The sequence below is a fragment of the Cucurbitaria berberidis genome (assembly GCF_010015615.1).
Source record: "Cucurbitaria berberidis CBS 394.84 unplaced genomic scaffold K460scaffold_2, whole genome shotgun sequence".
Classification (NCBI taxonomy): Eukaryota; Fungi; Ascomycota; class Dothideomycetes; order Pleosporales; family Cucurbitariaceae; genus Cucurbitaria; species Cucurbitaria berberidis.
In genome coordinates this window covers 1458401-1481255 of record NW_024468936.1, presented here as the reverse complement: position 1 = coordinate 1481255, position 22855 = coordinate 1458401, and the positions used below count along the sequence as shown (strand labels likewise).

At 51.9% G+C, this 22855-nt stretch overlaps 9 protein-coding genes across 9 annotated transcripts; 3 read left to right on the top strand and 6 right to left on the bottom strand.

The window, feature by feature from the left end:
* The first annotated feature begins 625 nt into the window (after positions 1 to 625).
* Positions 626 to 2695, top strand: K460DRAFT_306554 (uncharacterized protein). Its single transcript, XM_040930038.1, has 4 exons — positions 626 to 968; positions 1029 to 1634; positions 1691 to 1828; positions 1876 to 2695. Exons 1-4 carry the CDS (start codon positions 930 to 932, stop codon positions 2614 to 2616), a joined length of 1524 nt encoding a protein of 507 aa, XP_040789975.1. The 5' UTR covers positions 626 to 929; the 3' UTR covers positions 2617 to 2695.
* A 1048-nt stretch (positions 2696 to 3743) lies between these two features.
* On the bottom strand, positions 3744 to 5381 carry K460DRAFT_392771 (NAD(P)-binding protein). Its single transcript, XM_040935901.1, has 2 exons — positions 5051 to 5381; positions 3744 to 4972 (listed from the first exon to the last, which is right to left on the bottom strand). Exon 2 carries the CDS (start codon positions 4942 to 4944, stop codon positions 3883 to 3885), a length of 1062 nt encoding a protein of 353 aa, XP_040789974.1. The 5' UTR covers positions 4945 to 4972; positions 5051 to 5381; the 3' UTR covers positions 3744 to 3882.
* K460DRAFT_306547 (uncharacterized protein) lies at positions 5375 to 7800 on the bottom strand. The gene is made up of 3 exons (XM_040930037.1): positions 7353 to 7800; positions 6889 to 7301; positions 5375 to 6838 (listed from the first exon to the last, which is right to left on the bottom strand). The coding sequence occupies exons 1-3, from the start codon at positions 7677 to 7679 to the stop codon at positions 5617 to 5619; spliced, it is 1962 nt and encodes a 653-aa protein (XP_040789973.1). The 5' UTR covers positions 7680 to 7800; the 3' UTR covers positions 5375 to 5616.
* A 172-nt stretch (positions 7801 to 7972) lies between these two features.
* K460DRAFT_332352 (uncharacterized protein) lies at positions 7973 to 9542 on the bottom strand. The gene is made up of 2 exons (XM_040930834.1): positions 9238 to 9542; positions 7973 to 9186 (listed from the first exon to the last, which is right to left on the bottom strand). Exons 1-2 carry the CDS (start codon positions 9444 to 9446, stop codon positions 8166 to 8168), a joined length of 1230 nt encoding a protein of 409 aa, XP_040789972.1. The 5' UTR covers positions 9447 to 9542; the 3' UTR covers positions 7973 to 8165.
* A 250-nt stretch (positions 9543 to 9792) lies between these two features.
* Positions 9793 to 11701, top strand: K460DRAFT_332349 (tRNA pseudouridine synthase-like protein; the record flags this gene model as incomplete). Its single annotated transcript, XM_040930833.1, has 3 exons — positions 9793 to 9959; positions 10016 to 11482; positions 11536 to 11701. The coding sequence occupies 3 exons, from the start codon at positions 9793 to 9795 to the stop codon at positions 11699 to 11701; spliced, it is 1800 nt and encodes a 599-aa protein (XP_040789971.1).
* Positions 11702 to 12141: 440 nt separating this feature from the next.
* K460DRAFT_374470 (pyruvate dehydrogenase E1 component subunit alpha) lies at positions 12142 to 13661 on the bottom strand (the record flags this gene model as incomplete). Its single annotated transcript, XM_040934671.1, has 5 exons — positions 12142 to 12459; positions 12520 to 12755; positions 12805 to 13259; positions 13322 to 13455; positions 13524 to 13661. The coding sequence occupies 5 exons, from the start codon at positions 13659 to 13661 to the stop codon at positions 12142 to 12144; spliced, it is 1281 nt and encodes a 426-aa protein (XP_040789970.1).
* Positions 13662 to 14054: 393 nt separating this feature from the next.
* Positions 14055 to 15594, bottom strand: K460DRAFT_414158 (ferrochelatase mitochondrial precursor). Its single transcript, XM_040937656.1, has 2 exons — positions 15266 to 15594; positions 14055 to 15216 (listed from the first exon to the last, which is right to left on the bottom strand). The coding sequence occupies exons 1-2, from the start codon at positions 15488 to 15490 to the stop codon at positions 14167 to 14169; spliced, it is 1275 nt and encodes a 424-aa protein (XP_040789969.1). The 5' UTR covers positions 15491 to 15594; the 3' UTR covers positions 14055 to 14166.
* A 124-nt stretch (positions 15595 to 15718) lies between these two features.
* K460DRAFT_363479 (DNA-dependent protein kinase) lies at positions 15719 to 18045 on the top strand. The gene has a single exon (XM_040932829.1). The coding sequence runs from the start codon at positions 15921 to 15923 to the stop codon at positions 17895 to 17897; it is 1977 nt and encodes a 658-aa protein (XP_040789968.1). The 5' UTR covers positions 15719 to 15920; the 3' UTR covers positions 17898 to 18045.
* A 495-nt stretch (positions 18046 to 18540) lies between these two features.
* K460DRAFT_57815 (uncharacterized protein) lies at positions 18541 to 21527 on the bottom strand. Its single transcript, XM_040938538.1, has 3 exons — positions 21075 to 21527; positions 18938 to 21017; positions 18541 to 18886 (listed from the first exon to the last, which is right to left on the bottom strand). Exons 1-3 carry the CDS (start codon positions 21308 to 21310, stop codon positions 18806 to 18808), a joined length of 2397 nt encoding a protein of 798 aa, XP_040789967.1. The 5' UTR covers positions 21311 to 21527; the 3' UTR covers positions 18541 to 18805.
* Between the last annotated feature and the right edge of the window lie 1328 nt (positions 21528 to 22855).

Below are 22855 nucleotides of genomic sequence, written 5' to 3'. Positions count from 1 at the left end.
CCATGTTCGCAGACGCTTCCCAAAAAGTGCGAATAAGTGGGACCCGTACTCGCGGCTTGTTGCCAAAAAGGGCCTCCACACGTGCTTTTGGCATCTTACTAGACATCTCGGGCGTATTGGTGCACATGTATAAGATGAAAACCATCGCCTTTCGCCTCGTGAACCTTTCGAGGCCTCTTTCTCTTCGAGGTAGATTTCCGCGTCGAGGTCGCTTCTGTCACACATGTCCAACGTCACCGTCACGCATCATTAAGCGGCTAACACTCCATTCCGACATCTATACTGCTTTATGAAATAGCCCTGTACAATCCATCATCTATTTCTGCCTGTTTGCTTTCCTGCATTTTTCAAGCTCTCGATGCGCCTTGTCCGGTACTCACAAGATGGACCAGCTCCTCGCTCCTACCCAGGAAATACATCAATTCTGCCAGTCTATCCGTCTGGAAAATGTCCCATCCGGGAAGCAACAATGATCTTGGGAAGGTCCAGATCATCACCTTTTTTGGGGAAAAAAGAGCTGGAATGATACGAGGCTGGATCCGAAAGAGTGCAATGTTTGGCGCCCGTTTCATTGTGATTGTGTTTGCAATCAGTATCACAAACCCCTCACTACCACCAACCTCGGGACTTTCTATCCCCCCACGGGCACATGCAGGTTGTAAAACCTGGAACTAACGGTTCAAGATAACGTCAGTGCCGATTGGCGGCCGTTGAATACGACGCATTACTTGGCCCCTGTCACGTCTAGCGGCCGTGCCCGCATCTATTTTGCTGTTCTCCTCATTTCTCGTTGCCTGCAAACCAAGAAATGCATGCTTCCCATCTCACGCTTGCTACCTGGAGAGTAACGAGTATATATACCACTTATACCTTTTCCATCGCTTCTTCTCCAGATTTCATGACGCAACCGCCCCGCACGTTGTGTGACGATGCCGAAGCGATCCACGGGCTGCTTTGAGTGCAGAAAGGTAAGCAAGGCCGACAAATTCTCTCTTCACAGGCCCAGCAATTGAGTACTCTGTGATTAGAGAAAAGTCCGCTGCGACGAAGCCAAGCCAGAGTGCAACGTTTGTCTCCGGCGAGGGACAAAATGTCCAGGTTTCAGGCCGCCGCAATCATTCATACTTCACAAATTTGATCAGCAGACTGAGAGACCGGCGCTCATCAAAGAAGACGAATCCCGCTACAAATATGCGAATCAAAGCCCAAAGGACTCGGTCATTTCAGGGAGTTCGCCAGCCCGTGCAGTCGCTCGCCTTCCAGGTTCAGAAGCAAGACCTGTGGACGAACCGTTACCGAAGCAGGTAAGCTCCGTTGCTGCTGATCGCATTCAACATTTGGGCACTTTTATCGCCCTCTATCTACCAAGAGCCGATGGCCCAGCGTTACCTCCTCCTTCAGCATTGATGTTGGGACTACCCACGATGCCTGCGAATAGCCAGGTGCTTCTAGCAGCAGTAGACGCTCTATCTGCAGCGCAACTCGCCGTCAACAACAGGAATAATCCCCTGATTAACCGCTCCCGATCTTTATACGGGACTGCTCTGAGCCTTATGCTGCGGGCGATCCAGGACCCAGTAACAGCCCTGAAAGACGAAACACTGCTATCGACCTACCTGCTTACTTTGTATGAGGTATGATGATGGACCCCTGACATTACTGGATTCAGCACTGATTAACACCTGAACAGGTATTTGTGGGAGTGACACAGGGCCATGGCTTCTTCTACCATGTGCAAGGACTTCTACATCTACTAAGGCAGCGGGGGCCCTCATCTTTCCAGAGCAGATTGAGCTTGCAGGTCTTCCATGCAATACGATACAATTCAGTAGGACTCATGTTTGTATACACCAAGCTTCGCTGATCCATCTCCAGTTAAGCATTGGGTACCACATGCGCAAGGCCTCAATGTTAGACAGCCCCGAGTGGCTGGCAGTGACAGTCAGAGCCGCGAAGGTGGACCCATACGTAGCGTTGCAGGACATATGCATATGTATACCACGACTGCTCGAGCGCACCGACAGACTAGCTAGAGACGGCGGTTCACAGACTGATATCGACGAGCTTATAGACGATTCGAATAATCTTGCTGACCGTGGATTCGAGTGGATCTCCATCTTTGAGAGGTTGGGGCCACGTTATGATAGAGTCGACATCGAACTGATGGATGGCTTTTTGGACCTCTGCGCCGACCGCGTCTTCGATCCCGTCTTCGACTTTCACTACTTTGGTGCTGGCATTTGCTACATGATCTACTGGATGAGCATGTTGATCATGCAAGGTAACACATTCAGGCTATTAAGACAGCATCGGCAGCTTGAAATGAAGCAGCTGATGATGTGGGATCGCCAACTCGGGGGTTATGCAGACAGTATTTGTCGTAGCATACCGTACAACTGCCGACCCAGTGCTGGATATACAGCGAAGTTTGGCTGTTTGACTCCTCTTGTGGTTGCGAGAAAGTACTATGAAGCAAAGGGTGCTAAGAAAGAGTCCGAGTGGTGTGAGAACGTGTATATGGGGGCGAGAGTACCGGGTTTGTATCAATCGCCTGTCCCGCTGGAGCCTTTGAAGGAGGTCAAGAAAACTGTCAAGGATAATGCTCGGTTCATATGATGAATAGGTGTAGAAACTCGTACTAAAATGCAATCGATATAGGGGTCGTAATTTGCAAGAAATTAACGTCTACAGTAACTACTTAGTCTTCCAAGTTTAATTGCAAGTGAGCTAGTGGGTATGCTTCCCTGGCCGAAATGTTGACAAGTTACTGTATACAAGTCACAGCCTGACACTGAGAGACGGACTTTGCTACAATGAAAGAGCGAGTCACTAACCGTCACACACACAGCAAGTTCATATTGCCAATAGCGCATTGTGGTAATTCTATTCGTGTTACCAGCGGTCAACCAACCAGTAGTAAGAACTCTCGAACCCAGGAGCACCACCATCCTCGTACTACCGCCCTCAGACTCTCAAGCGCACTTTGCACCCTCAGTCACACACTTCCCGTATTTGAGTGTTCTCCGCGTACTTATATTCATGGTGCTCATCACAGTCTTGTCATGCACTCGTCACCTCGAAGGGTCTGACTCAACTGTGGAGGGAGTATATATCTTCCGAAGAGTGTTCGTTCTCTCTACTAAATGTTGCATTCTTCAAATCCCAGAAAAAAGACAGACTGACAGACATTCTACCTCAACAAATAGCCTAAAGCACTAGATACCCTCAACTTTTACACAGGTATCCACATACTTCCACCTCGAAAGCCAGCCGCCACGCCACCAGCAATGGTCAGCTACTACATCATCATGTATCCAACCAACAAATACGGCTTCACCAGCATCGAAGACACGGCCAAGAAAGCACTCGCTCTAAGCCGCGTCCAGGGCGTGCCGGGCTGGAACGTCGAAGTAGGCGACCCTAATTTCGACCCGAAGAACTTTCGCGAGCAGAGGAATAAGGATGGGGGGACAATGTTTCCCCCACATAGGAGTGGCCGGTGGGTTACGAGATTCGGTGAGTGTATTGTTAAGAATTACACTTGATTTGGTAGGGGGGCAAGGGATTGTGAGATGGTGCTAATGTGTGATTTTAATAGTGGAACTGGCGATTCTTGATTATGAGCGGGAGAATGGGAAGGTGGATGTCAGTGGGATTGAGCTACCTAAGTAGGTAGCGAGTGTTTTGTTAGTATGTCTGGAGAGAGTAGTGTCTGATGAGTTAGAAGGGGCTGTTGGAGTACTGGCATGTGTTGGAATCAAGTATGGAGTTTGGTATATGTGACAATCATGCCTGGTGTATATCTACTGTAAGGCTTTCTTAAGTTTGGACCACTATATATCCTTCCCAGAATTTACATCGTGGGTTTTTGGGTCCATGTTCTTATGCTTTGATTTGTGTAACCAGCTTGCCGGTATTCCCGCCATTGAACAACAACGTCCACGTCTTGGGTACATCCTCAAATTTAGTGGGTACCACAGTCTCTGTCTCGGGCCCAATTTGAATCTTGCCCTCCTTGACCTTTTTGATCAACTCCTGGATATATGGCCCTGCCTTTCCAGCATCAATGGCATCGAAGACGATGAAACCTCTAACTTCGATCCTATTGGTGACGATTTCAGTCCAGTTCTTGACGCCAAAGTCACCCCTGGAATTGTATGTTGCAACAGCGCCACAAGCAGCGATTCTGCCGTGGCGTTTGATGCGGGTTAGCATGAGATCGAGTATCTCACCGCCAACATTGTCGAAGTAGACTTCGACGAAGCCCTCGGTGGCTTTCTTTAGATCCTCCTTCCAAGATGGGGCTTTGTAATCGATGCATACATCTGCGCCCAAGCTTTCGACCCAACGACATTTCTTGTCGCCGCCGGCGATGCCGATGATTCTCTTGCACCCAACAATGTGTTTCGCTATCTGAACGACCATGCTGCCGGTTGCTCCTGCAGCGCCGGAGACTACCACCGTGTCGGACGCCGTGGCGCGCACAACGTCAATTAGACCGTAATAAGCAGTCAGACCGGGGCCACCAAGCGCGCCGATGAAGTGTGTTGGTCGGATACCTGCGCTCTCATCAGCTTGGATGGGTCGGACTTCCTTGGCGCCTACAACGGCATATTCTGTCCAACCAAGGCTACCCATGACCAGCTGTCCCTTCTTTAGGCTGTCGACGTTCGATTCTACCACCTCGGCAATGCCATGAGCGCGCATCACTTCACCCTTTACAACGGGCTTGGTGTAGAGACGCTCTGCGTCTACGTCTTTCTGGATCCAGCCTCGTTGTGCGGGGTCGTTGGATAAGAAGAGAGTTTTGACAAGAAGTTGCTCGGGGCCGGGAGAGGGCAACGTTGTCGTCTCAAGTGCGAAGGTGGTATTTTCGCCCTCGAGTACTGCATTTTCCTGGGGAGGGTTGGACAATTTCCATTGGCGTGTTTTTTGGCCTGACATGTTGGCGGTGATTAGGCGTTGTTAAAACCTTGAATCTGTATGAGCAGTGTTGGGGGGAAGGACTTGGTCTGTACCGGTAATGAGAGGTGGATGTGGAATGGCTGACCCTTTCTATAGCTAGGAAGCTTGAAACAGTTCGTCCACGTCAGTTCCCGATAAGGTTAATTAGAATCCTTAGTTGTAGGCAAGTGCCCGTGGCTTCTTCGTAGGTTGCCTGAATCGGCGCTCTAAGTCTGATGGTCCGCCGTTTGTCCGACTCAGGGTGTCAGGCAATCAGGGGTTTCTGACATGTAATGTCAGAACTCACTCGATAGGTTGTTTGCTCGACCTTGTGCTGTTAATGGGCCGCGTCGTCCAACTTTAGTCACTGACTAGAGCGAGTCGAGTCGAGCTCGCCGTTGACTTATTGGATGGACGGAACGAACAAGATGGAGGGGTAGCTTGCTCATGTATGGAGTCTCATGGTGTGGGGTACTACCAGGCTACATGACTCGTACTTCGCAGGCATCAAGGTCTCTCAATAGCATCCATGTCACATTGAGCGAACTGTTCTCTAAATCCTAGCTAGCATTGTGCTCATGGCATACCATCTACTAAGACGTCTAGGAAGTTCTGAGAAATGGTATACTGCACTCGAGAATGTGTTTGGTCGCCAATGGCATCTCTCACATTCTACCACTTCCCACCCTTTCCCTTCTTCTTGTTCTTCGCCTTGTCAGCACCACCTTTCTTCTCCTGAGCAACAGGCGTCCCCTTATCTTCTGCCACAACACCGCCCTGTGTGAGCCCTTCCAACTTCTTCTTGCCCTTCCTGCCCTTCGGGCGATAGTAGCTACGATCGCGCATTGGCAGCCATCGCTCAGGATCTACCTTCTTGCCTTCGATGAATTCTTTCGGCATGCGAGCCTTGCGTAACCGCTTCGTCCTTGAGGGCACTGATCTAGTGGGCGCGATGCTACGTTTCCGCGCTTCGGATGCGATGTCGGTTGTGGAGAGTGTGCCAAGCGGTACGCCTGTTCCTTCAAGTGCCACCGCATCGATGTCAGAGACTAAGCGATTTGCTTCTGGTAGGTACGAAAGGAGGTCCTCGGGTATGGAAGATGGATCAGTGATGCTATATGCAGCAACAAGACCAGCGATAGCTGCTCGATCCTCATTGTCTAAATCATATAGACTTTTGAAGATCTCTCCCGCAGCTTTGACGTTTTCGGGGTTGTGTGTATCTAACAACGCGGTTCCGGCAGCGACCATGAGTGCTTTTGATGGAGCTTCTGTTTTTGACTTGTGCGGTTTTCGCCAGTATTCTGCTGCCTTCGCCAACTCAGATTTCGATGCCCCTGGACGGCCTTGTTGTGCGTAGAGCGAGACAAGCGCGGCAATCAGGCCCGGGGCGAATCGCACGTCAAGATCTGATGCAGACCCGCTGTGTTCGAGGCGCTTGAAGAAGGACTCTAGAAGATGGGTTGCAGCGGCATAGTTGTTGGTAATCACGTAGAGGTGCGCGATTGCGAGTAATAAACCCACATCGTTTGGTCTCTTCTCGAGTAATGGTACAATCTCCTTCAGTGCAGCCTTTTCAGTTTCGGCGTTTCGTGCATGAGCCGCGGCGTTCAATACTGCTGCCATATTGACAGCCGGAGATAATGAAGGAGCCGGAGTTGCCGAGATGACCTTTTCGGTCGAAGATGCGACTCCAGCAACCTTTTGTGAAAGTAACGAGATGACGTATTCATCTTGACGCAGGATATTAGACTGCAACGAGAAATGCTGGTCGGTCACTGGGGGCTTCGGTGATGAGTGGAAAAGCCGATGCGACAGATATGGATTCGAGTGCTGCTTCGAGGCGGCGATGCTGTTCACCTGAGCAATGTAGCGGGTCGACAATTCTTTGATGCTGTTACTGTTAGCAAATTGCAGCATGCTATATTGAGGAAAACCTCTTACTCGGCGAATGGAATGCTACTAGCCAGCTTCTCTGCATCTTCTATCTTGCCCAGCTGAGTTAGGACGTAAACCTGTTGTACGGTAATGGGCAGAAGTTCAGCCTGCTTCTCCGCATCACTGAGGTCCGAGAGCGCATTGCATAAGTCTTTTGCCCGTCTTAGACACACTTCGCCCTGCCCAAGCTCGCCGCGTGCTATACTTCCACATGCTGCGTTAAAGGCCGTCTCAAAGACCTCGAGGTCTTCTCGAGTAGGTTTCTTCTTCTGCGCTAGCTCGCCCTGTCCCGTCCATTCCAGTTGTGCGTCCACGGCTCCTGAGTTGATGCGTATATCGTATTCCTCGTTTTCGACGGGCTGATTCGCAAGTTCTTTGTATACTTTTGCGGCTTGCGCAAAGTCCTCGGACCGGTATGCCTGACGAAATTAGCTTTATCTGGGCGGGCGTAGGCCTCGTCCTGTACGTACAGCCTGGGCAAGCATGTGCTTTGTCCCTCGATCCGCATTCTGCCCTGCTTCTGCTGCCTCAACCGCCTTTGCTGCATTGCCCGTTTTGTATAGCGCATAGGCGTATTCGAATTGCGCCTTCTCTTGCAATCCTTTGACATCCTCGAAGACTTTCAGGGCATCTTCGTAGCGATCCAGGTGTAGCAGCGCTACCGCCTTCACGTGCTGTGTATGTAGGTCGGCCTTGGACTTCTTGATTGTTGCATTGGCGGCTTTGAGGATTTCATCGTGGTCGTCGAGGGACGTCTGCGCAAGGAGCGCGGAGAGAGATTTGGTTGAGGAGGCCATGTTCAATCGTTTGCCTAGCTATCGTCCATTGGAGAGTGAAGCTGAGGCCCAATAGGTGTTGAGTGGCTTTGACGGAACAATTGCGGAGGTGTTGATTGAAGCCACGCGGGGAATGATCAAGTGGGATGTTGGAGGCTCGCCTAAGCTCCCGGGGCGCAGGACCCATAGGGCTGAATTGGCCAACATCAAGATACGCAAGAATTTGGAGCTTCACTCCGCTCATGTAAAAGAGAGCTGACTGATTCAGTCCTCTGCTGGTTACAGTTTTCTCATCCACAAAATGAAGAAAATAACTACGTGTATTTGATATTGCTCCGTTATCTACAACTCGGTTCCCTGACTGAGATGTCACTAATATTGTCATCCCATACATGACCAAGTACCACGCTTGGATAGCCTTGAGCATAAAACTTTTCGATATTGTCCCTCCCAGCCCTAGGTATAAAACGCCAAATCTAACCCAAAACGCCGACGCTATGCAGATGCTTAATTGACATCCTCGAACTCATCCTCCTCGCTATCCTCACCACCGTTTGATGGCGCTGGGGTTGCGGCGTTGGACGGTGTTGGAGCGGCCGACGACTCCACCTTTACGCGCTTCGCATCTGGAAGAGCATTCGGGGTGCCGACCGTCACATCCTCAAACTCGTCCTCGTCGTCATCTTCGTCATCGTCCTCTTCTTCCTCGTCCTCCTCTTTCTTCCGTCGCTCAGCCTCGATTTGCGCGAAGACAGCGTCGAGATTCTGATTTGCGCCCTTTGTGTCGGATGACTCGGTCTTGATGGGTGTATCCGTGCCATTAGTCTCCTGCTTGACTGTCGTCGTGTTACCAGAAGCATCCTTGATGACGGTAGACTGGGTGTGCCACGTCGGGAGCTGATTTTGCATAGTGATCTTCTCCTGGCGGGCTTTATCTGCAGCTCGCTGCTTCTCGTTCTGCTCAGCACTCGAGCCGATCTGAATGCTGATCTTCTCCGGGCCTGTATCCAAGCCCTTGACGGCGGTTGGCCGCGAGACGGCAGTGTCTACAACCTCGTGTTTGGTACCGGGATCAATGTCCTTGTCGCGCGGTAGTTCGATCTTTGCGTCGATGGCATCTTTGCCTTCGACGGCTGGAATCTTCATCTTGTCGATTTCCTCCATGAGGGTGAGAAGCGGACCGAACATCTTGTTGAACTTGGCAGGAGTGTCGTCCATGTCGTCGGCCTGGTTGCCTGCGTCAATCTCGTCCAGGCGAAATCCACACCTCGCGCACAAGAAGCCACTATCGTCTGGGCCGGGATCGGGATCTGGGTGGTCGAGGGCTTGCATCATCGTGTACTGTGATTTGCACCGCGCGCATTTGAGCTCCGCCTTCTCGGCCGTGGGTTTTGCGTCCTTCTTGACCGTCTCGTCGATCTTGTGGATTTTGTACTTGCAAGCATCAATAGCGCGGCGCCAGTCAATGTAGAAGTATTCACGGCTCGTCTGCTTGGTAGCACCTTCGCGCATGACGGCCAGCGAGTAGCTACGTGAGTTAGCGCTATCCACTCGACGTGCCTTTGAGTGTGATGCCTACGATGAACACAAGCCCGCTTCCTTGAGCTTACCCGCAATCCTGCCAACATGCTTCGAGTTCTTGCCCGCTTCGAGGATGAGGACGAGGTCAGACATGGGTAGGGCGACGTGGTAGCAGAGCGCATCAATGACTACAATGTGCTCCGTCTCGTAGAACATGCGCACGACGGTGCGGATAAGCTGCTTCGCCGTCTCTACAGGGTCCTTCATCTTGACCGGACGAGTAGATGGGGCGGTCCTCCCCTCTCTATCTTAGTGGACCTGTCCTCGAGCAAGTTGACCTGACAGTCGAGGTCAGCGGGGGAGTCAAAGGGTATATCCATGGAGAGTCGCGCGCGAGCTTTGTTAACATCTTAGAGGCTAAAGCAGGCGGTGGCGCAGGCGGTGAGGCGTACCTGCCGCGCCAAGCCTCGCAGCTCGAGAAAAACGGTTCGAAAGCTCCCACCCCACATGTTCCCTGTAGCTGCACCTTTCCGTTCCCATTGTGCTTTCACCACCTCATGTCCACTTGCTTCTCACCATGGAGCAAGCTGCCGACAAGCCTTCTGCTCCGCCCATGGCCGACAACGAGAGCTCTCGCCGCGGCGACAACGACTCGCCGAATCACGACCGGAAGCGCAAATGGGCCGACCGCGACCGTAGAAACGCATCGAGGGGAGGTGGACGCGTTCAAAATGGCAGCCGTCAGAGCAAGAAAAGAAATACTGGGCGTACGGAACATAAGTGAGTCGTTGCTCCCGTGCAATGCGCGTCTCGCATCTCGTGTCTAACTAAGCAAGCTCCTCCCAACTAGACAGACGAGGCCGCAATGAAACCCAACAGGCCAAGATCAAGCAACAAGAAGAAAAGGGCGAGAATGAGCGCCCAGCGCTACCAGCAGCATTCCCACCGGAAGAAGTCGAGGCAGAGGAGCGCAGGCCGAAGCGCAAAGTGGCTGTCATGATCGGCTACTCAGGCACCGGGTACAAGGGTATGCAGATCGACAACAAGCAGAAGACGATTGAAGGCGACTTGTTCAATGCATTTGTTGCCGCGGGTGCCATTTCCAAAGCGAACGCCTCCGACCCCAAAAAGTCGTCGCTCGTCCGCTGTGCACGCACAGACAAGGGTGTCCACGCTGCTGGAAATGTGGTTTCCCTCAAATTAATCATCGAGGAGGACGACATAGTGGAAAAGATCAACAGCCATCTTTCCGAGCAGATTAGGGTTTGGGGCATACAACGAACCATTGGCTCCTTCAGCTGCTACCAGGCCTGCGACTCGCGATGGTACGAGTACCTCATTCCCACGCACTCGTTTCTACCGCCACACCCGTCGAGCTTCATAGGGAAGAAGCTGGAAGAATACGCAGAGAAGGAGAATGACATGCAAGGATATCGCAACCGACAAGCAGAAGTGGCCAATTTCTGGCCTGACGTCGAAGAGAAGTATATCAAGCCGATCTTCGAGGCGCTGGATGACTCGATACGACCGCTTGTGCAAGAGGCCCTGTATAACGTCGAAGCTGTCGATGCGCCTCCAGGGGAAGACGTACTCATTGAGGCGTCGATTGACGACAAGAGTAACAAGGAAGCTGCTGAAGACGAAGTCAAAGAGACTATTGACACTATTAAAAAGAACGAACCCAACCTCACACTCGACACGGACGGCGACGGCACTAGAGCCCTACCTGACGGTACCGTCAATCAGCCCGCCTTGGAAGAAGCCATCAAAACCCTCAAAAAAGCGTACCTCGACGCCAAAAAAGCGTACCGCATCTCCCCCGAACGGCAAGCCCGCGTCCAAACCGCCCTTGACAACTACCTTGGAACGCGCAAGTACCACAACTACACTGTGCACAAGAAGTTCAACGACAAGTCCGCTCAGCGGTACATCAAAAGCTTCAAAGTCGCCCCGCAGCCAATCATCATAAATGATACTGAGTGGTTGAGCTTGAAGGTGCACGGGCAAAGCTTCATGATGCATCAAATCAGAAAGATGGTGGGCATGGCTGCCCTGACAGTCAGGTGTGGCACCGACCCGAAAATCATGGAAGAAAGCTTTGGGAACGTGGTTGTGCGGATTCCGAAGGCTCCTGGGCTTGGTTTATTACTGGAAAGGCCGGTATTTGATTCGTACAACGAGAAGCAGGCCTCGCAGCATGGTAGGGAGAAGATTGATTTTAACAGGTTTAACAAGGAGATTGAGGAGTTCAAGGAGCGCGAGATTTATCAGAGGATCTTCAGGGAGGAAGCGCAAGGGAACCAGTGAGTGATACTAAACGCCGTTATGACGTCGACCATAGACTAACCCTGCTCAGGTTTAACACGTTCTTCACGCATCTGGATAACTACAAGGATTCACAGTTTCTCTACCTGACGTCCGGCGGTATCGGAGCGACCAAGCGGGCCCGCGAGACAAAGTCCACGCAACAGAAGTTCGAAGAAGACTCTGAAGATGAAAATGCGAGCGGTGGAGAAGGTTGATTCAAACCCCTCTTGGCCTGAATGTATAATCTTCTGTGAATCAATTGATTGTATTGGCTAAACTGGGGTAAGAGGATGTCTGAACCTAGGCATACGCCGAGTAATGCGGCCTCGAGCCGTCACACTTGGACGTTTACTGTCGAGTCGGCTCAACACACTATTACGCGCCACTCAGGAACCAACACTTCGCCCCAATCAGTCATCGAAACAATCTAGTCTTCAATACGAAGGCCTGTGAAAATATACACACGTACATGCCGCTTTCTCAAAATTACCATGTGTGAAGTTTGAATCATGCAGATGAATACAAGACCACTGCTTAGCTATACACGCAAGCAGTAGCCTAGAGCCTAGAAGTACACCCTCTGTCCACAATGGGGACCCGACCTCTATCGTTCGCTAATCCCGTCCATCCCCACCTTGCATCGAGTTCAGTTCACCTATGCCGTCCTGGCAACAGGCGCCTTCTGCTCACCCATGTCATGCTCAGTGTAATAAAAGTTCTCTTCTGGGATGCGTCCCCTCAAGAACTCTGGCTCCGAACCTCTCACGTAGATGTCCTCGTACAGGACCTTGGCCGTCGCGTCAGGGGCCTCCATCTTCTCTGCCTCGGCGACCTCGGCGTCAACGTCGGCGCGGGCCTGCTTATCGATGCTCTTGAGGTCCTCTTCCGTGGTGATGCCCCAGTCAAGGAGCTTCTGCTTGAGGCCGGCGATGGGGTCGTTGGTGCTGCGCATGCGTTGAATTTCTTCACGAGTCTGTTGTCATAAGTATCAGCTTCTATTCTAATGGTGCGAACAGGTGTTGAATAAACTTACTCGGTAAGTGGTGCCGGGATCGGACATGGAGTGGCCTCCATAGCGATATGTGACGTATTCGTAAACGAGAGGGCCCTTGCCAGCGGCGGCGTACTCCTTTCCGTACTTGACGGCGGCCTTGACGGCGAGAACGTCCATGCCGTTGATCTTCAGACCAGGGATGTACTGGCCGCGCTTGTAGTAGTCGGTGAGGGCGGAGGAGCGGTTAGCGGCAGTACCCATACCGTACTTGTTGTCTGCAGAAGATTAGCAAAGTTGTCACGGCATCTGAGTTAGGATGCTTACTCTCGCAGGCGAAGATGACAGGCAGATTCCACAGCTTGGCCATGTTGTACGCCTCAAAGACCTGACCCTGGTTGGAAGCACCATCTCCGTACAGCGCAAGCGTGACATTCTTCTTGTTCTGGTACTGGCAAGCGAAGGCAATTCCAGCGCCAACGGGGACCTGGGCGCCGACGATACCATTTCCACCGTAGAAGCCAGGCGCGAACATGTGCATGGATCCACCCTTTCCGTAGGCGATGCCCTCTCTCCTGCCGAGCAATTCACCGATGATGGACTTGACGGAGCCTCCGCGCATGAGAGCGAAACCGTGGCAGCGGTAGGAGGTGATGAGATGGTCCTGGCGGTCAATAGCGTGCTCAATGCCAACGGCGACAGCTTCCTGGCCGGTGGACAAATGGCAGAAACCACGGATCTTCTTCTCCTTGTAGAGCCTGTCGGCGGCCATTTCCATACGTCTGTATGCTCGTATCAGCTGGTGAACATTGCCAATTGCCACTATGTAGCGGATCTATCATACCGTATGGCGACCATATCGTAATACATCTTCTTCAGCTCATTCTTGGTGACATCGAGGGTGTATGGCGGCGGGTCGAGCTCGTATGTCTCGAAGGCCTCGTCGGAGAGGCGGACTTCGAAGGGCTTGTCATCCTCCTACGTGTCGTTAGCCGTCTATTCTAACCCGCCATGCTATCAATCAACACGACCGGCGCTTCTCTTACCTCTGGCACATTCTCCGGGTCCGTATGCGATGAAGCCGCATCCGTGGTTACGAACCGGAACGCGGGTCGCGCAGCCGGAGCGATGGCATTGCGCCGGAAGGGGGAGACAATGCTCCTCCTGATTGTCCTGGACAGCATGGTGATAGAGGTACGGAGGAGGAGAGGTCGTCCGGAGAGTGGTGGTGGAGGGTTAGACGGCTGAGACGGGAATCGAAAAGTTGCTCGGGAAGCTTGGGCCACATGCCCATCCCTCAACAACGCCACAGATGCTGCCGGATAAGGGAGTCGAGATGACTTCAGGTTATCTCAACATCCCAATGAATATCAACAAGGTGATTTGAAGCCATCTAGAGCCATGTTTTTGGGTCCATCGCCGCGTACGAACTGTTGTAGCGCCCAATCTTTAACAGACTCCATCCAAAACTACCCACTTCCACTGCAAAATCACCGAAGTCGCGTTCCGGAAAGCAACGGGTTTCGGAGACCTGCTGCCTTACAATCACTTGATATTATCGAAAACAGATCAGATGATTCTTCGTAAATAATATGCTTTCTAGCTACATGGATTGTACATTTTGCTGAAAACGCCGTACACTACTCATACAGGTACACATACGCACGCTACATTACTGCCTTCTTCAGACTATGCGGCAGCCTCCAATTGCTGCGACTGGCCAGCAAAAAACTCCTTCTGTGCCAGACACCTCTCGCTAGTACATTTCGGACAACGCAGGGTCATCTGGTGACTGCATGCTTTTCCGCTTTGCAGGTGCGTTTTGGCTATGTCTGCAAGCGCTTTAATGAAGACCGGGCTGCCGTTTAGGCTGTCCACGCGCCTCACGCCCTCGTGACCTTCAGCGTCCTCACCGATGACTTCTTTGTCCAGCTCGTACAACGTCTCGATGTGGTCACTGGTGAAAGCGATTGGAATCAGGAGCATGTCCGTCTGCCCCTTCTTCATGTACTCCTTGACCGTATCGGACGTCTGCGCTCCGAGCCAGGGCTGTGGTCCTACTTGCGATTGCCAGACGAGGCGGTACTTGTATTTCATAGCTAGACGCTGCATCACGGCGTAAACGGTAGCTGCGACTTCGGAGGGATAGGGATCGCCGCGGTTGACAACGGTCATGGGTAAGCTGTGCGCGGAGAATAGTAAGATAACGTTATCTCTTCGCTCTGGCGGGTATTCTGCCAGCTTCTTCTCGATGTGCTGTGCAAATGCCTCGACGAGTCCAGCGTGTGCCGGCCATCGATCGATCACGCTCCACTTGATCGATCCTTCTGGCTCGATTTCTCCGGTGCTTCTCTTGCCTTCTAACCTTGTCCGCCATTTCCAAAGCTCATTAAGCGAGGAGCCGGTCGTAGAGCACGAATACTGAGGATATTGTGTGAAAGCCACCGCTCTGCCACCGTTGCCACCGCCAAACCCATCTGCCAGCAATTGTTTGTAGGTGTCCTCGGTGAGGGGATTCGCATAGCGGAAAGCGACGTATGGCTTGTGGGGCGCAGTTTCTGGCGACGTCTTGTCCAATATTTTACACATTTCTGCCGCTTGATATTCTGACCACTTCCTGATTGGCGATCCGCCACCAATCTCTGCGTACTGTTTCTGGATCTTGGGTGTTCGCCTCCGTGCAATATACGGTCCGATGTAGTTCTGGAAAGGGCCGAGAGGAATGAGGTCTTTGTCGGCCTAGGACTGTCAACCCCGGAACTCTCCTGTTCGACGTGGAGATACATACGAACAACATGCTTAGGAAGCCATGGACTTCATCTGTGGTCGCGGGCCCTCCCATGTTCATAAAGACCATGGCAGTAGGTCCCTTGGAGCCGGGCGTTGCTTGTGGGGCGACGACTGTGGCATTGCCTCTTCTCCACTGCGAGGTGTACGGCGACAGGACGGATGTGGCGGGTGTTATCGACGTTGTACGCTTCGCAGCGCGCGTAAGAGGTGCGCGCAGAGCCATTGTGGGCGACAGGATGCGGAAGAGGTTGCAGTCTGGCGGCGGGGGAATTGTAGATAATAAATGAAGAAGGTCCCGGAATATCAGGCGGAGTGAACGCTTCGACCAATGACGGCCGGGCAGTTGAAAGTGATGACGGTCGAGACGGAAGGAGCCGCGCTAGGGCAAGCAGGCAGGCACGGCACACGTGAAGGCGCGTTTTGGCCAGGCGCGTCCCACTGCTGCTGCCTTCCGCTTGTCTAGACATGTCGTGCCGCAATTACTAGTCGCTCTACTCCTCCCTTTCTATATCATGATCCCGCTGCCCCTCACTGCCCAGCACATGTTAACCAGCTCACCTGATTGATTGTTTGTGATCCTTTGGGCCATTACAAAACAAACACATTCAGTTCAGCAGTGTTATACAGCACACGACACGTGACAACGTGTAAGTATGGCAGAGCCACAGGACAATCGTCCGGGCGAGGAAGAGGACGACGACGAGGAAATCGATGAAGCCAGCTACAAGACTATCAAAGATGCCGTCCTCTTCGCAATCGACGTCAGTCCCTCCATGCTCACCCGACCACCCAAGTCAGACGACAAGAAGGCGGATCGCGACTCGCCAACCTCTGCTGCCCTGAAGTGCGCATACCAATTGATGCAGCAGCGCATCATCTCCAATCCAAACGACATGATGGGCATATTGCTGTTCGGAACGGAAAAGACGGACCTAAAGGACGGCGACAGCACATTTCAGCACTGCTATCTGCTCGCCGATCTAGACGTACCCTCAGCCCACGACGTGAAGCGGCTAAGGGATCTGGTGGAAAATGAGGACGAGGCGGAGCCCATCTTGAAGCCTGCCAAGACTGGCGCGAGCTTATCAACAGTGCTCTTCTGTGCGAACCAGATCTTCACCACCAAGGCGCCAAACTTCTCGTCGAGACGTTTATTCTTAGTAACAGACAACGACTACCCAGTCAAGGTCAAGGCCGACAAGGACACGGCAGTCACTCGTGCGCGAGATTTGTACGACCTGGGTTGCATAATCGACCTATTCCCAATATCACAACCAGACCACAGCTTTGACCGATCGCGCTTCTACGATGATCTCGTATATCCTACGTCCCCTTCTGATCCTGACGCCCCAGCGGCTATATCCTCTACTACCAAAATTGCAAAGAGTGGCGAAGGCATAAGCCTCCTCAAGCAGCTCGTCTCCTCCATTAACTCAAAGGCCACACCTCGTCGCGCCCTCTTCACCTTACCACTTGAACTCGGTCCTGACCTACGCATAGGTGTGAAAGGTTATATCCTGATTAAGCGTCAGGAACATGTCAAATCATGCTATGTCTGGGTCGGCGGCGAGAAGCCACAGATCGTTACATCTTCAACATCGCACATGGCCGACGATACAGCGCGCGTTGTGGAGAAGACAGAGCTGAGGAAGGCATACAAGTTTGGAGGAGATGCAATCACCTTCACGCCCGACGAAATCACACGGATACGGCAGTGCTTTGGAGACCCCGTCATTCGAATCATAGGCTTCAAACCCTTGTCCTGTGTACCAATATGGGCCAACACAAACAAAGCCACCTTCATCTACCCCTCAGAGGCCGACTTCATAGGCTCAACACGCGTATTTTCGGCGCTACAACAGAAGCTCCTCAAATCGAAAAAGATGGGCCTCGTATGGTTCATCGCCCGCCGTAACGCCTCGCCCACACTCTGCGCTCTTGTCCCCGCGGAAGAGAGGACCAATGACGACGGCGAACAGTCAATGCCGCCAGGCTTGTGGCTCATCCCTCTTCCCTTCGCAGATGACCTTCGCCAGTTTCCCGAACAGGCCGAAAGCCCGCTCAAAACTACTGATGCCTTGACCGATAAAATGCGCCTCATCATCGAGCAGTTGCAGCTCCCCAAGGGCGTCTATGATCCAGGCAAGTACCCGAACCCTGACCTGCAATGGTTTTACCGTATTCTCCAAGCTATGGCACTGGAGGAAGAGCTGCCCGATCAGCCAGACGACAAGACAATCCCTCGATTCAAACAAATCGACAAGCGTTGTGGCGAGTACATTGAAGGCTACGGTAAAGAATTTGAAGAAGCGTTCGCACAGCAGCAAAAGTCTTCTTTGGCTCACCGAGCCAAACCTACTGCAAAAAAGCGCACTGGAATTGCCGATGCAGACGAGAAGCCAGCGAAGCGGGTAAAGAAGGAACCGACAGTCAAGGATGAGCATGGAGATGGGAATGATGGGGGCTTGACGGATCAGCACATGGCTGATCTAAATAACAAGGGGCAGATAAGTAAACAGACAGTTGCTGTGTTGAAGGAGTACTTGAGCCAAAGGGGGCAGGCTACGAGTGGGAAGAAGGCCGATCTGCTGGAAAGGGTGCAGGAATACCTTGAAGGGAAAGGTCTCTGAATGGATCACAAATCTACATGCATATCAGTAGAACAATACTTAAGTGGAAATATCCGAAGTATATTGATATTCATAGAAGTAGTTAACTGAGCACGAGTGCTATTTTCTACATCAGGTCTAAAACGTGATATGAGAATCAGAGAGAGGGGGCACGCGATGGCCTCATAACTATCGATCATGGTGAATTGTCGATCCTGAAGTCTCGGTCGTGTCAATGTAGCTCCCTTCATCTTGTTGAACAGAGTATTCTCTACGGACCATAACATGACTGTGTTTGAGAGCTGTTCAGTATGGGATCTCGTAAAATGTCGTCGTGCCCTTCATCGAGCTGCACAGCCCTTTGACGATCCTCTAGGATTGGTCAGGTCGCGCATCTAAAATGGGTGTCCATATGGTCACGCACTTTGTCAAATCCTAAACGCCGAGGAAGAGAGATTGACAAGTTGGCGGGGTTGTAACGTTGATAGATTGTTTGACGTATATATTGAATGTTTTTGCGGCAGCCCAACGAGCATCTACGTTCTTGTTGAAATGTCGTTCTCGTGCTGGGCTGCCTGGTATAAATTGAGTTGAAACGTATACTTGCTTTGACCTCCTTTCAAATCTCCCCACTTCATATATCTGCGTACACTCGTCATGCTCACCGTGACCGCGACACGTCAACTAGATTGACCAGAGGCTGCGGGTATGTCAATTTGTATCCCTTTCCCTCTGACGGCCTCCCTAGAAACACACAACCAAAGGACCATATATCTGATTTGCTCTGCTGCACTTGAGCCCCCAACATGCAAGCCAGTGAGGCTGTAACAAGACAGGGGCGGCACGCAAGAGCCCTGAGACATACAACGAGATCCCATATACTGCACTAGAATGAGAAGCAAAATCTTTTAAATTTGGGACGTTTGTGGTCATGCAAGACTTCCGGTAGACTGAGAGCCGATGACCGAAAACGTATGGTTGTTTTTATCGTATGATATCCAGCGATTATACTGTTGACGAGGATTAGAACACTCATGAGGCAGCAAAATTACAGCACTTACAGTAGAAAGTTGATAACCAAGCCTGAGCACCCTCTCCATACGGCTCTTCACCGTGCTCGCCAACTCCAAGTACCGTTCTTCCTCATCATGCTCTCTCTCAAACCACTTCTTTGGGAAATAGTCTTGCGCCCATATTAATCCCCTTACAAGATAATCCTCAGGTAGCGGCAGCTCATCAGCTCGCTCGCCATCTCCGGGGAACACGTCGGCAGAAAGTAACGTGTTGAGGTCTTGTGCCTGACTCCGACTTTGCGATTGCACATGAATTTGGTTTTCGGTCTTGACTAACGTATTCAAAAAGGCAACTAGTTCGGCCCAAGGAGAGTCGGCCAGGAGATGGGAAACGTATTTACTGGTAGCGAAAGTGGTAAGGAAAGAGAGCATGATGTGTACGTGAGGAAGCACGTTCTTGTCGCCGATTCGCCGGAGTACAAGGGCGAAAGTATCGTGGGTAATAGACTGGGCGTTGACAAATGTGGGTTGTGAGGAAAGAGTGTTGACCTTTGAAGGGATTTCAGATTCGGTAATCGATGGTGGCATCGGATCCTGTTGATCAGCAGGTGATGCGGTGCGGATCTCGTCAGGATTACTAGGAGGCGAGTTCTTAGACTTTTCGTAAAGTTGTGTGAGAAAGACTTGACGAAGCGCGTTATCATCGACTCCGTAATCGAACCAGCCAGCAACATTAGTGACGGCGATATAGACACCTTGCTCTTTCCACTTTGCCGTCACGCGACCAATATGGTTGTCTAGATTGTTGGTAAAGTCCCGCATGCTCTTCTCAAACTCTTCCAAAGAGAGCTTCTCGAAGAGTAAGGCGTGCGCCTTTATAAAATTGGTATCGATCGGCAACGCGTGCGAATAAGTTGCAATAGCACGACCAAGAATCGGATCCAGAAGAGTAAGTATGGACTCGCGAGCACTAGGAAATGGTTTAACACAAGTCAGCGATCTAGAATAGTAGTATAACTGCTGCAAGGCATTAGGGCGTGCCAGAATCGCTAGGTGGTGGTAAAGACGACCAACGGTAGGGTTCTTGTCGGCTGCTTTGGTATACCAAGAACGCGCCACACCTGCCCAAGTCTCTCGATCTCGGATGTCTTCATCCTCAATGGCCATTCGGTACCGCCCAAGGTCGCCAAGACATTCGATCCATGTGTCCTCAAACGCCGGCACGGTTTCGTAAAGTAGAGCCATCATCTGGTAAGCCAAGTAGATGAATGCCAGCATATAGTCGATACTATCAGGAAGACGGCGGCGAAGAAGCTCCAAAAAAGAGTGAATGCCATGCTTCCACATGCGTGCTGGCATTGAATACTTAGCTGCGAGCCGGCGAAGTGCCGGAGAGGCAGAGGGGTGTTGACTAGCCAAGAAGAAGTCATGGTGTTCATGGAGCAAAGTACGATGAAGAGCAATTAGTGCCTGCCAATGATCAGAAGCTAGCTTGGTGTCAGAGTTGTCTTGGGCAGCAGCAGCTTGGGCACGGTCAACATGTATACACTTGGTCTCGACCATAGTTAAGCCGGCGTATATGGACTTCACTTCAGATGCAAGCTGCTCCTGGGATATCGGACGGCTATCAGGCTGAAGTAACAATCCAGGATAGCGAGGATCAAATTTTTGCAACTCGATGAGGCCGGGTTGACGCGGAGGATGCTGTAGCTTAGGATCAGTCCGCTGAGGTAGTTGGCGCGCAGGAGACTGAGGCTGCGAAGGCTGGAACTGGCTACTTTTGGTTCCCTCGACTGACCAATCACTTGAGGGCTCCGGCGTGGATTGATAGGGGGACGAGGTACCTTTAACAACCTGTTTTGGGTCAAAGAGGCGGGGATCTTGCGTCTTGGGCCTTGTCCGGTCTGATGCGATGGTGTAAGGTATCTGTCTTGAATATTCCGTGTCCGCAACTTCCACGTGAGAGGGAGTCTTTCCTCGACGACCTTGGAATTCGTCGTCGGCCCGTCGCTTTTTGCCAAATGGAGGTGACGACTGACGTGGTTCTTTGCCTGGCTCCAAAGACAATCTGGTCATGTCAGGCGTTGACCGGTCCCCTACTGTGGCATCTGATGACTGATCAGATCTCCTAATGGCGTCAGAATGCTACCTGACATGCATACAGTCACACATGGCGTGGTCTCACCTGAGCTTTAGGGCGGCCTCTCTCAACTGCGCGCGTGCTTGCCGCGGCTCCAGACTCCCGATTTCGGCATTGTGCTCAGCCTTGGCGTGGTCGAAGAGCTGGTCGACGCTTTGAAATATTCTTCCATGGTGGCCGGGATACGGGCAAGGGAGAGCATTGGCAAGCGGATATTCTGCTTTTCCTTGAGTTCGTAGCGCATTAACAAAGCGAGATTGAACGACGTCTCCGGGATTCATTCTGTGACTATTCGACTCAAGTGCAGGTATTTCTCGCGAATTCTGGCCGTCGTATTCGGCACGTTTCCAGGAAGTTTGAACCGTACGACGTTGTCCGGACTAACATTGGCCCAAGGGTGCGACTGCACGTGATCGGGCGTGAATTGGGAATCTCTTCGATCCTGATTTGCATGCGATTGGCTGGTTTACGCTAGTATCAGGCAAAATCGCACATGGGTCCGACAAGAATTGTGTGCTGTTTGGGGGCTGAAGGTGGGCGTTGTGAAGGAGCGGGTTCCGGTGCAGATTACGCCAGATAGGGCTTGTAGACGATAGGGACAGCGGTCTCGCGCGCGATAGGAATCGCCAAGTAGAAAAAATACGCTGTTTGACGCGTGGATGGTTATTCAAAGGCTGAAATGCCGCTGTTCAGGATGCCCTGAGTGGGGGGATATCTAGTTGTTATGATGGAGGAGGCTCTGCAACGGTACGCCAACAAGGCAACAGGCAAAAGAAGGCAAATGCTTGGCAGAGGCCGCCCTCAGCGGGCACTTTGCTTCTGATTCATCAGCTTTGCCTTCTTCCAAACCGCGCAGCCGGGCGACGCTGTGGGCGGACGATGGCCTCGTTTTTATGTTGTCTGTTAGAGAGGCTCCGTCAATAATGCAGCGCGGCAGGCCGCCACTTTTCAGGCAACTCTCTCTAGTCTTTGCAGTATACGATGCTACCATCCTTACCGCCATTTACGAATCAACTCCCTCAGCTGAATTAAACCATCACGACCCTTACGTCACTCATCTCCGGTTCAGCTTGCGCCCTTCAATGTCATTGACAGCCATCGTCCTCTAGCCTGCAACCGCGCGTGACTGTTTCAGCCTATGCAAACGACCGTGTTGCACCAGAGGATAGATATGCTCCAGAGCACACAGCCCATGCGGCACGCGCGTCGGGAACAAACCCTCAAACGGCACCATAGTACCATGGGAGGTCCTCGTTGTCCCAGATGGCGTTGTTCTAAATGTAGAAAGCAGAGGCTGCCTGAAGAGGCGCGGAATCTGTGCACGTCTGCATCGCCATCGCTTTCGGGGTGACGCTGTGCTCCTTTGAAAGGGTCATAACATGCTATTATCATGGTCAAACGTCCCGAGCGTACAGCTAGCACATGCGAGTCATTTCCCTGGGGTGTAGAACGCTCTAACTACATGGTCCTTCAAACCTACTTTGGTATGTATACCAATCCCGCAACAGCACGAGGCCATGACGAGACACACGATATGCGCAAATCGTATGATGACATGGAGCTAATGAAAGTGTACCATGTGGCTTCGTCCCACCATGGACTGCTCCAGTAGTCCATAAGCGCAGTCTCCACGAACTGCACCCACTATTATGCCCTGCAAGTAGGTTTCGCAGCATACGAGCGTACCACTACGGCTTGCTACGTCGGCAAGTACCACCTTGTCGGTACAACAAGCAATGATACGCCGTGTGAGATATTTGAACGCCCTTCTAGCCTCGCGAATGGTGGGGTAACCGGTGGGACGACGGGTATTCGTAGGGAACAAC

Bases quoted from the DNA above. Each gene is read 5' to 3' on its own strand.
- K460DRAFT_306554 (XM_040930038.1), top strand. From the start codon at position 930: ATGCCGAAGCGATCCACGGGCTGCTTTGAGTGCAGAAAG. The intron at 969-1,028 runs GTAAGCAAGGCC...CTCTGTGATTAG, and splicing joins GCTGCTTTGAGTGCAGAAAG to AGAAAAGTCCGCTGCGACGA. The intron at 1,635-1,690 runs GTATGATGATGG...ACACCTGAACAG, and splicing joins ACCTGCTTACTTTGTATGAG to GTATTTGTGGGAGTGACACA.
- K460DRAFT_392771 (XM_040935901.1), bottom strand. From the start codon at position 4,944: ATGTCAGGCCAAAAAACACGCCAATGGAAATTGTCCAACCCTCCCCAG.
- K460DRAFT_57815 (XM_040938538.1), bottom strand. From the start codon at position 21,310: ATGAATCCCGGAGACGTCGTTCAATCTCGCTTTGTTAATGCGCTACGA. The intron at 21,018-21,074 runs GTGAGACCACGC...TGACGCCATTAG, and splicing joins GAGGCCGCCCTAAAGCTCAG to GAGATCTGATCAGTCATCAG. The intron at 18,887-18,937 runs GTAAGTGCTGTA...CCTCGTCAACAG, and splicing joins TTGGTTATCAACTTTCTACT to TATAATCGCTGGATATCATA.
- K460DRAFT_332352 (XM_040930834.1), bottom strand. From the start codon at position 9,446: ATGAAGGACCCTGTAGAGACGGCGAAGCAGCTTATCCGCACCGTCGTG. The intron at 9,187-9,237 runs GTAGGCATCACA...TAACTCACGTAG, and splicing joins GAAGCGGGCTTGTGTTCATC to CTACTCGCTGGCCGTCATGC.
- K460DRAFT_306547 (XM_040930037.1), bottom strand. From the start codon at position 7,679: ATGGCCTCCTCAACCAAATCTCTCTCCGCGCTCCTTGCGCAGACGTCC. The intron at 7,302-7,352 runs GTACGTACAGGA...TAATTTCGTCAG, and splicing joins AGCACATGCTTGCCCAGGCT to GCATACCGGTCCGAGGACTT. The intron at 6,839-6,888 runs GTAAGAGGTTTT...TAACAGTAACAG, and splicing joins AGTAGCATTCCATTCGCCGA to CATCAAAGAATTGTCGACCC.
- K460DRAFT_414158 (XM_040937656.1), bottom strand. From the start codon at position 15,490: ATGGCTCTGCGCGCACCTCTTACGCGCGCTGCGAAGCGTACAACGTCG. The intron at 15,217-15,265 runs GTATGTATCTCC...TGACAGTCCTAG, and splicing joins GCTTCCTAAGCATGTTGTTC to GCCGACAAAGACCTCATTCC.
- K460DRAFT_363479 (XM_040932829.1), top strand. From the start codon at position 15,921: ATGGCAGAGCCACAGGACAATCGTCCGGGCGAGGAAGAGGACGACGAC.